Genomic DNA, 12,148 nt, shown 5'->3' on the forward strand with positions numbered 1-12,148 from the left:
TTGAAGAAAAGAAAGCTCACACTACTGTAGTGATTTACAAGGCTAAATGTGGAAATAGCTGTCAGTTAACGTATAAACCATGTAAACGTTGTCTGGTTTCCATGAACCTTGATGTAAAAAAAAAAAGCCTGTATGCCCTATGCTAAAGCTCAGCTGTTGAAACCTTCTCTGTGAAACACTTCCTTTCTGTTTCGGTCCAGCTGAGATTGTAATAAAACGTATGTCTCTAAAGGATCATAAGGAGACCATTATTTATACCAATACCGAGTTCAGACACAGCACATTTACAGTTTTCTACGCATTTATAAGTTTTGTTAAAACTGTGGTATTGTCTAAACTCAAACACCTGTTTTACATTTTGCTTATTATCTGTCAAGGATATTATGTTCGGCAAATCACGACAAAACTACAGGTTTACAAGAGGTCAATAGAAAAAGTGTGGTTTCTTACCTTTAGTCAATATATTTGTTAATCAAAAAAATACTGTACCTCAAAACTTGATTTCAGTAAATTGCTATTCCCCTGGTCAGTAATAATGGAGGTAGAATCTGAATAATGTTTTTACTGAACACATCTGTTTAAGATAAAATATCAATACAGGAATTCTAAAAGTGCAATATCATTTATAAACATAGAATAATTTAGTCATTGTTCTTGACATTTTTAAATGCACAAAACAAAATCAGCTAATGACAAGAAATGATAAAAAAAATACAGGAGTAAGACTGAATCTTGTTTTACAGTTCAACTGCAGTTATCGGCAAAATGAGTAGTTGGAATAGCGCAGCAGTCATCTCTCCTTTGCTATTTATTAATTGTGCCCAGTTAAACAAGACACCTTTTTTAAGTAACTAGGAGTGTTGTGTGACACACTATTGTTATGGATTCTGAAACTGGATGGTGAGATGAGGTCAAAAATATCTATTGGCTGGTTTCACAGATCCTAATTAGCTCTACTCTTTGACTACTGTAACAGGGTGAGGTTACATACGTGGGTCGTCACTGAATAATACTGAGGCAGACACAGAGCATTGGGTGCTGACACGCAGAGCAGGTGTGCAGATTTAATTAACACAAGTGCTGACACTAGGATACCAGCAACGGTAGCCCTAGTGTTACATTTAATAAAGAAAAGAACGCAAAACAAAACCAAGCTAAAATTAAAAGTCTATAAAGTTGTCATGAACCTAAATTAGGTAGGATTTACAAAAAACATTTGCATAAATAGCTACTGGGACAAGCTGGAGGGGCAAGACTTAGACTTACTTAGAATCTGTACTTTAATGCAGGTTGTCGCATTTGTCAGAAGCAAAATATTCCCATATAGTGGAATACACATCCAGTCACTATAGGGTCATTCCAGCTCAGGTGGACCAAATTCTCAGGAGGTGGTTCTTCTTGTTGTGGTTATAATGGAGAAAGGGCTTCCAGGGTGCATGTGTTGCGAATGCAAAAAAACAGAAGTGTAACTCAAGGTGATAAAAACACCTGTTTTAATGGCCTTTGACCCAAAGTTTCTCCATGTGAGGGTTGAATGAAATTAGTGCAATTTTAAAGCTTGTATAATTAAAATAAAAATTGACACAAGTCACTGCAATTCAATGCAGTTCACCCATATGCCAATGAGTAGAGTGGAAATAACTGACAGACGGAAAGACTGTCGGACAAAAGGTGAAACAGAGGCAGTGATAGGGCCAATTTATGTTATCTGTTTTCACAGATGCACAACATTTGAGAGGGTTTTGATTCTAGACAGACTTATTATTATTATTATTATTATTATTATTATTATTATTATTATTATTATTATTATTATTATTTATTTCTTAGCAGACGCCCTTATCCAGGGCGACTTACAATTGTTACAAGATATCACATTATTTTTACATACAATTACCCATTTATACATTTGGGTTTTTACTGGAGCAATCTAGGTAAAGTACCTTGCTCAAGGGTACAGCAGCAGTGTCCCCTACCAGGGATTGAATCCACGACCCTACGGTCAAGAGTCCAGAGCCCTAACCACTACTCCAACTCGGATTTGAGTTTCCTAAAATAAACATCTGTCTACTACCAGCCAGTTGAACTATATTGAACTCTACTGCTTTCTGAAGCTCTTCAGAGAACAGAAACAGAATCTTGCATGGAATGGTTGCATTTCAAATCAATAACATAAAACATTTTTTTTTTATGATGCAGTTTGTTTCCTTCAGTTTTGCTGAAGTAGTGACTCTCATGCCTTGTAACCTCATAGCTAGCTACCTTGCAAGTTTTTCTCTGTACTTCATAAAGATCATTCATGTCATTGATTAGATTTTGTAGCTTCAGGGCACTCACTGACTATAGTCCCATATACTCCCATTTTTATATTAAGTTGTGTGCTTTTTTTTATCAGTTTATTCGTTGAAATGACCTCACTGACAATTGTGGATACTCTGTATCATTCAGCTATTAGATCTGCTACCGGCGCACCTTGAAGAACTTGTCTTTGTGACTTGTACAGATTGCTGAATAGGCCTTCTTTGAGTGCTACACACCTTAAACACTGGTACATTATTCATTAAAGAGCAATAATTGTTAAATATTCAGATTTATTTAGTTTTTCTTCAAACTACCATCTTATACCTGATGCATTTATTACATTGGCATCTACTGTACATATACAGTCAGATGAATTTGCAGCCTCAAATACCTGTAAAGCATTAGAAATGAACCAATTTAATTTCTGCTGACATTTTTTGTCATAAAATGGATTTGCTACTTACTGATACTACTAATTGTTAACTCAAATTTGTTTTATTATTTTATCTTCAGACATGAATAGTATCTGTGAAGATACATTTTGTATTCATTTTTTTTAATAGAAAGATATTATTTCAATGCCAGCATACTTGAAATATCTAAGAATGTATGTTTCTTTTGAATCACACAACACTGCATGCAAGAAAAATAGCAGTGCAATGTTGAGAATATTTTAAAGCTGGTTTTAAATGCACTTGAACACAAACATGTCACTCCACCTCTCTTTCAATTAAATACCAACAATAAGAAAAACAGATTTTAGTTTCAATGTATTCTTCTTGGTAAAAGAAAAACACTGGTTAAAGAAAAATCTGCAGTAGGAAATTGTTGAAAAGGTCAATATGAGTTTAGAATTGCGTAAAAAGGAACCGGCCCTTTTGTTTAATTAAATGAGCTTTTCACATAGACAAGGCAGCAATACTGTTGCGAAGGCAAATGGTTCCTGAATATTTCCATCACGTTAGGATTCTCATTTATTTATACCTTTCCTTATTACTGTGCTGAAGCATATCCAATCTTAAAAACTTTATAATGCTGGAACGTATTTCAAACTCAGTCTTTAATCCAAGTAGCAATCATTAGCAACTTGTTTATTAGCAACTTCTTGATAAACATGCATTGTTACATGGAAACAGACAACTAGTTTAGGTGTAGCAACACTGCCACCAGCTGTACAGTTGCATAATTACAATAGCTAGAAAAGTCCTTTTTACCAACACACACACATACCAGTGTTTTTCTAACTGTGCTTTTCTGCTAGGGGCCATTGTTGGTTCTCAGCAGGGTATATATCAGCAGGCCTAAATGAAGTACTTTTGTTAGTAGGTAAATTATATGTGCCTCTGGGAAAAAAAGTTTGCTATGTAATTGGCCAGACCATGCTAGAGACAACATAAATGCAGTAATAACCACAGTGAAACACAGCATGCAAAATACAAGCTATAATCATGGTTCACTAAAATGTGCATTGGGCTACATGATAACCTTTCACAGATTACTTTAAAAGTTGACTTGCATTTTTCATTTAATGAAATAGTTTTGTAAAAAAAAAAAAAAGGGAATAGCTGGACAAATTAGGCATATAGGCCACATACATACCAAACTGACAAAGTAACACCTAACATTATTTTTGTATTAGTTCTGAAGGTTAAATTACTGAAATTATATTTGCTTCTATTACCCAACCATTAAGCAAATAAATCTACCTTTACTCCAAAAACACAACCCAAACCCTCCCCGAACTGCCATTCACTGCACCTCTTTCACAACAGTGTTAACCACAAACACCAGCATTAGTCAGTTGGTGGTCATCTTTGAATTGAAAGGGAATGTTAGGTTAAGGATGTAACCCTGGTTCCCTGAAAGAGAAGACGACCACCAAACCTTGCGAGGTCGCATCGGTTGCTTTTGCAGGTTCGATGCAAAAGAGGAAGTGAGCTCCGTGGAGTGACTGTTTGTTCACTCGGGAGGCGGGACCGAGGACGTCTCTCCCCGGAGGGGCCTATCGGAAGCTCTGACATAAAATGCTCAGTAAATACCTGACCTGTGGCAGGCATATCCCAAAAGTATTGGTTGGTGGTCGTCTTCTCTTTCAGGGAACCAGGCTTACATCCGTAACCTAACATTATGAAGAAGCTCTAGAAGAATATACAAAGGACTCTTAATGAACACAGGTTCCCAGTGTGTATCTCTGTGCCTTCAAACCTTGTATATTTACTTTGAATACTTAAATTCTAGCATATGTTTATGGAAACCACACAGGATACACCTAAAAATGTAAAATCTGAATGGTCTCACTTCACTTTACAGCATACAGGCATGTAAGTAGATGTTTACCTCTGAATCTTCACTGCGGACCCCAAGCTCTAAAACAGCACAAGGTGACTTCATTTTGGCTTGTGTGGATTGTGCCATTTGTAGGCTGAGCTGCCATCCAACACTCTCGAGCTTAAAACAAAAGGAACAGTGCAAAACAGAACGAAGAATGAATATATTCATAAAAGAAAAACATTTGAATTGAATGTCCTTAAATAATAATACATCCCCCGGAAAGCTGTAAATCTAAAATAAGAACAATCGCTGCTGTAAAAGACGAAAAAACTAGATCACCTTAAACTGCATGTACTGTGAATATGTAAATGTGACACCTTTAGATCCCCCACTCTCGTCTGCCACACTCAGAAGACCTCGTATTAAATCTACCTGTTATGCCATTTATAGAGCAATACAGAGCATTGAATATGAAAAGAATAATAAACACCTCCAGCATAGAGGAATCCCATTAAAATGTACCATCAAACATTTCACCATGACCCCCCCCCCACACACACACAAACGAGTCTAGGTATAAACAGCTGATAAAACCTTAGTAGCTGACAATGTTCAAAAGCAAATCCTAATCCTCAAAACATTTAATTCTATCCAATTAATAGCTTGAAAACATCCACCTCCTCAGCCCTTTCTTCTCCTGGCTGTCCCTTATTTGTTCTTCCTCTGCTTTTTAATCTAACAATTTTTCTCATCCTTTTTTATATGGATATAATGGACACAGTCACACTATGTCTAGAACCCTCTATCCAATTGTAATACAGCTTGCTGTGAATATCCTTTAGCAGAGGTTATTGATAGTATCACAATGTGGCTATATGGAGAGATCTGTCGTCTGTCCTGTTTGTATATCACTGTGTCAGGATACAGCTGTGGTGTCTGTCGTCCCCCCCCCAAAATGAAACAATCTGTACTTACATAGCTGACAGCATAGCTGAACCCAGTAGGCTTTCAAAAGATTATATATTCATTTTCGTCAAATTATTACTGGTTCTTTAACTACAGAACTATAGAAGGTGATGGTTTGGATAGGCAGTAATTAATGAAGCCAGGGTAATGAGTAAGGACTTTTCTACTAGACACATAATGGCCCATGGGCACACTTTGAAGAAGGATTGATTGGAAAAATGTGCAGTAATTCCAAATTTATAATCCCACAGACTGGCTGATCACTTAAAAATGACTGCCATACTGTCGAGAGGTCTTTTTTTTTTTTTTTTTTTTACAAAATTCATTGTGCAAATACTAGTATATATATATTTTTTTAAAAATCCATAATACGATGTGCTTTAAATAAATCTTACATATTGCTGCTATTATACTATTATCTATTCTATTTCAGATTAGATTATTATAATACATTTGCATTTAATATCATTTTATTATTACCTTCTTCGGTGCAAACATTCTCTGTCTGAATTTCTCAACAGTTTCTTGGCCAGTAGTGGCCCATGCCTGGGCAAAGGCCTCTGCCTTCTCAGGGTTAAGGTGAACATTTTCTAACTGTTGCTGGAGAGAAGCTGGCTTTACATTGTGGTAGACGGCCTGCAGAGATACACAAAATACATTAAAATACTGAGATGGGTTATCCTACTACAGCACACTGGTGAACCAGGATGAAGCAATTCCAGGCACAGCAGTTGTGTTAGACTCATAGCTTGCTCATTAAAATTTATTGTAGTGGGTTTGAATAGTACAGTAGGTTATCAACAAATTAGGAGAATCAGAGCATTACCTTAAATATACAGGGCTGATTACAAAGACAGTTGCCTGCTTTGTGCTGCTGCAGCGGGAAAAAAAAAATGTACCCCAGAACCTGAAACTTGGCAGGAGGCGGTACCATTTCAAATGATGGGCCACACACTTCCAGGATTACCACCGCGGGGCATAAAGGTTGTTGTTGTAGCTGATATGTATTAGTGATTCTGAGTGAACTGATTAACATGAGACCATTTTGTGTCAGTCAGGGTTCCTTCATGAAGAAGTTAGTTGTCCACTGTTTGACAGTGTTGTGGTAAGAGTAGGAGGTGTGGGAATACCAAGTATGAAGCCAAGCTCTCTAAGCGTTATACTAAAACATAAAAGCTCCCCTCCCAGAGATGCTTTATAATAATAAAACAAAACACAAAGTAGTCCATAGAGGATGTATCATGAATTAAGAGATGTGACTGCATTGTTTAAATGTTCCAGTTTAAAACAACAGATTATTGAAGTTCAAAACACACATGGAGTCATTATCTTACAATCATTCTAAACAGCGGTGGGTCTAAATACCATCACCTATTAAATAAATAAAACAGGGTCCTCCCTGATGTTTTAAATACCTACACTTTCAGAGACAAAACTCTCAGCCTTCCTCTCATAGCCTTCCTATGCAAACAATTCCATTGCAATCATCTAAACAGCAGTGGTATTTAGAGCCCCAGCTGTTGAGACCCTTAAATAGATATTTAATGTACAGTGTAATTATTCCAAATGGTATACTAGAACAGAAGGATTGTCTGACAGACATACAGAATGGAGGATAAACAGTGATGCATAAATAAATAAACAGATAGTCCCATATTATGTGCAGTTTATTGTGAGAAATGAACAGAAGTCATGGGGAATCTGAGCAGTTGGGAAGTTAAATTCTTATAACAGCAGCAAGAAAGCAGAATAAGGTCCAGCAGCTTTAAAAAAAAGTGTTTGGCTTGACATCGGGAAAGGAGCCCACCCACTGATCTTCAGTTCTCCTGATTGGTAGAATTGCAGCGGTGAGGTAACATTCAAACTGGACTGAAAAAACAGGGGTTAAAAATTAACAAGAATCTACAGATGGTAAAAACGTTACCTGTTCTAGAATAAACGACACAGTTTCTAGGATTAGTTGAATATCTTGTTTTTCCAGTGAGAAAGCAGACTGTAGCTTCTCCTCTTCCTCCTCACTAAAGGAACGTTCTGCCTGCAATATGAAGTGTTACTGTAAGTCCATGCACAATTATTATCAACAATACAATAAACTGCATAAAATGCTACAATTTTTCTAATATAAAAAATACTACTAATATAAAAATACTATGTAAAGTAGGCATATAATATATTGCTCTGATAGTAGAAGGCCAAATAAGTTAAAAAAAATATATATATTACCAAATTGTGCAGCATAGCCATATACTGTACTGGATAGGTAACCACAACACAAGTCTAGGGATCCGATTTTGATGACGGGGCAAACCGTTAACTTTGATGAAAAAACTGAGCAAACTGCCTTTGCACTGTCATGCAATTTTGGTGACATGCTTTGCCTTGTCCTTTTCCGTCTGTGTTAGTGTCAGTGGTTGGAATTGGTGGTAGGGATGTAGCCTCATTTGCATGTTAGCTTTGAGCGATTTTTGATGTCGGTGTGGACAGGGGAAACTGCATTTTCAACTAACCAGGTAAGAGGTGGTTTATTTCAAATGCATTTTGTAAAACTATCATAGACAAATAATATCCACGCTTTTGAAATCTAAAGATTCTTCCCTTTCCATTGATGTATTGGATTAGCACAACACCAAATTTATAACAATGGAATACACAAAGTTACGCAATTGTATTCATTTCCTTAGATATCAGTGCATTTGACTATTGTATGACCTAACTTACATTCCAGCATGCTACATCAGAAACAATGTTATAAGTACCTTGAAATGAGTGTAAATGACTGATTGACTGCTTCTGTACAGGACATACAGTGGACACGGCTCTGCTGTGTGACACAGTATCAGAGGTGCAATTGGGCCGCAGAGGAGCAGAGTGTTGGTGCTTTTATCGTGGGTGGGGCGCTGCTCCATCACTTATTTGTTACCTAAGGTCAACATTTTATTTTGGTATTTGTAATTTGTTAATACAGACACTTTTCTTGTATGATGGTCACAGCTTGCATCCATCAAAGATGAATTGCCTGTACTGCGGTCATCACTATTAAACAGCTCACTGTGCAACTTTTCAATTCCTTATGAGGAATAGGTGAAGTGCAAGCCAACAGGAAATGTATTATTTTATCATTCAAGTAACTGATTCAGCTACCTGAGTTAGCAGAAGTTCTATTAGAGAAGTTGTACATTATTTATATATATATATATATATATATATATATATATATACACACACACACACACACACACACGTCAGGTGTTAGTAAACATTAGTTAGTAAGTGTATTGGTTGACTCAGTTGCTATTTAATTAAACATTACATTTATTAAAGTTTATTGGTTTTTAAGACAGTTCCTGTGCTTTGTTTTCCCACCTAACACTTCCTACAGGCTGCATAAACTTTAGTACTGATCTACAATGTTGAAGGTTTCTAAAAAATAAAAAAAAATGTGTTGTTTTTTTTTTTTTTAAATAATAATATAAGACCATATTTTATACCTGTGTTTAGTAATTGATTCCAGATCATTTAATATTTTTTAATGCACCATTTCTTTGTATCGGGTTTGAAACATATACAGAGATAGTTGGAAGACTGACAGTAAAATAATAAGCTCATATCAAAATATAAAATGTGTTGAACTAAATTACTTCCAGAAATTATGAAGTATGTGGTGTAGGCCTATGTATATAAAAAAATGTTTCTTACAAATATTTATTTTTCACAGAAGCATTAAGCCACATTCCAAACCACAGTTCCCATATAAATCTTAAATAAGCCATTTATTTCAAAGTAGAAGTATGTATCTCTCTCTCTCTCTCTCTCTCTCTCTCTCTCTCTCTCTCTCTCTCTCTCTCTCTCTCTCTCTCTCTATATATATATATATATATATATATATATATAAAATGAATACACGTGCAAAATTATTCAATTAAGTAAATATTTCTAAATACTTCATTAACAAATGGTGTGATGGCAATAAAGAACTGTTTTGTTCATCAAAATCACAGCTTTCTTAAAGGGAATGTCAGTTGCTTCTGATTTGGTACTTGCACTTTAGCGCTTGCTTCATCCTTCAATTCTACCTATTAAACCTCCATAGCTGGTGTTGCCTACCTCAGCACTGTGCCACCGCGTCAACCTCAAGACTTGTAATACTGCCTTCTGGCCATAAGATGGCACTGCACTTCTTTATTTTACACTGGCTACACATAGGTGATTGTACAGACAGGTCATTCTGCATTACTGAGAACAGTTCATTTCTACAGGAGTAGTATATTATATATATATATATATATATATATATATATATATATATATATATATATATATATATATATATATATTCCAACTTATATATATATAATATTCCAACCGTTCTTTTTTACCACTGGCCATTTTTATTGTTATTTCTTTCTTAATTACATTTCCATTTTCAATCTGAAGATACAAATTACCTGGTGTCCCTCTCAGGTCGAATATTGGGATTTCTCCGACAGGGAAGAGACTCCCTCCATCCAGCACCGAGCTCTTACTATTAGGCAGCGGGAAACACACTCAATTCCTGCATTCTATTCAGAACAGCTTTAGATGGAAGATTTGTGCAGCTCTTACTCTGATAAAAATGATTTTAGGGAAACCTTCAAACCAACTGCAAATGATGTGCAGATCGGTTCAGGACATACTCCGAAAGAACACACCACATGTATACATGTAATGGTTGCTAGTAATTCAATACTTCAATACCATACCTTTAAATGAAGCTTCTGAAGGATGCGGGAAAGCAGTCTTGGGAATTTACCAGGGTCAATGCCATTGATAAGGGTCACTGCTTGTTTTATGCTATATATAAAAATAAAAAATAAACAGAATTGTGTGTTTCATTCCTCTGTAAATCTTATTATGAAAGTACACCCGGATGTACTTAAAATGTAATAAACAGTATAAAAGAAACAAAAACAAACAAGTGTGGTTACTTTATATTTTCTTTGTTATGATTTTGTGGTGTAGAAAATGTATGACGTGTCGCTTGAAAATCCACAGAACTGAATCAATAAAGACTCGGCTCCTTTTTAATAAGTCGTGTCATTGCAGTAAGATGATACAACTTTATTCTGTAAATAAAGACTTTATGAGGCAGAACTGTCAAATTATAAAGCGATCACAATTAATTCTTAAAAGTAAAATGTAATATATATATATATATATATATATATATATATATATATATATATATATATATATATATATATAAGATTTGTCTATAACAGATACCTTTTACAACCCAATTCAATGTTGGTACCCATTTCCTACATTTAATGAGTGTTTAGGTAACAGAAATATTTTCTTTAAAACATAAAAACCTTTATAGACAAATGATCAGCATAATCGTAATAAAAAAAAATACTCATGAACAGCTACCTTTGAGTTTCTTTAATTATCGCAGCCATCCTCTGTCTGTGCTCGGTGTTTCTCTTCCTGGGAGTCACGTGCTCTAAGTCAGCTGTAAGAATTGTTGTGACAGAAGCCCAAGAGGGTCAAATAAGACCGATACTGTCAAACACTTTTTCGGTTCTTCTCACCTCAAATACTACCTCGCACTCATTGGTACAAAGAAACGAAAATACAAAACAAACTTGAATGTTATCGGGCCCTAACAATAGACTTTACCCTGGCAGATTACCTGATCAAGGGCGAAAGACACAGAGCAGAGGCAGACCCTGACTAAGTACAGACTCAGTGATCACCTGCTCCAGTATGTCTGTGCCTGTCACAGCCCGAGGGACGCAAAGTGAACATTCTGCACAGGGGCACTGGCTACCTCTTTATTTAATTATTCCTTTTAATGTATTTACTTGTATTGGTGTATTATATTGTATACTGTACTTTCTAACTGCGATGGCAATACTGTACTGTTAATGTTGTCATGCTAATAAAGCACCTTTGCATTTGAATTTGGGTATACTGTATACAGACCTGTCAAGTCACCTATTTTGACCAGGACCCTCGCGTTTTGAACACCAATCTCCCGGTCAGAAAAATCCCACCCGGGAACCTTTTAACAATATTATTAGTTTCTGTTTTTTAGCGTCATTACTGTACAAAATCGAAGAGGACAACTGCATATACATCTATTAAATGTAATTATAATTCAGCCTTTTATAATGTTTAGCCTTTCTTTTTTCAGTGATCCGCATGACCAAGCAGTTCCCTCACATTGTGGAAGAACATAAGCTGGATGCTCTTGAACCAAACGAATCGAGTCAGTAAAAAGAATCAAAGTGCACATCACTGGTTTACAGCCGAGAAAAATAGGTTTAAATCGTGCCTCTCTAGGGTTGCCACCTTTGAGATACGAAAATACCGGACGCCCCATCCCCTCCTATTGTTTACTTCTTCATTTGTCTCTGCCATTGTGACTAACGTTACAGTATGCTACTTAATAGTTTCGCGCTTCTTCATTCAAAGGCTGTCAAACTTAACAGCAGCGCGCATGCTCATACCAGATAACACACAGCGGTGAGCACGCAATTAAAAACATGACGGTACCGCGTTTTGGTTGCTTACGTTGTTACCTCAATTCTTTCTGGTGCATTTACACAGCGCTGTGTTATAGTATTTG

The 12,148-nt window shown here is 35.9% G+C and overlaps 1 protein-coding gene across 2 annotated transcripts in view; it reads right to left on the reverse strand.

Moving 5' to 3' along the window:
• Positions 1–11,195, reverse strand: part of LOC117408713 (COMM domain-containing protein 10-like) — a 56,973-nt gene extending 45,778 nt beyond the window's left edge. Inside the window, exons 1-5 of one of the 2 annotated variants that reach the window (XM_034924735.2) lie at positions 10,948–11,195; positions 10,278–10,368; positions 7,463–7,573; positions 6,019–6,174; positions 4,639–4,749 (exon numbers count right to left, since the gene is read on the reverse strand). In XM_034924735.2, the coding sequence (XP_034780626.2) occupies positions 4,639–4,749; positions 6,019–6,174; positions 7,463–7,573; positions 10,278–10,368; positions 10,948–10,976 (498 nt within the window). In that variant the 5' untranslated portion in view covers positions 10,977–11,195. The remainder of the gene's footprint in view (positions 1–4,638; positions 4,750–6,018; positions 6,175–7,462; positions 7,574–10,277; positions 10,369–10,947) is intronic. The other variant, XM_034924734.2, reaches the window with a different exon arrangement.
• Positions 11,196–12,148: the final 953 nt, after the last annotated feature.

The sequence above is a fragment of the Acipenser ruthenus genome, chromosome 1 (assembly GCF_902713425.1).
Source record: "Acipenser ruthenus chromosome 1, fAciRut3.2 maternal haplotype, whole genome shotgun sequence".
NCBI classification, from domain to species: Eukaryota; Metazoa; Chordata; class Actinopteri; order Acipenseriformes; family Acipenseridae; genus Acipenser; species Acipenser ruthenus.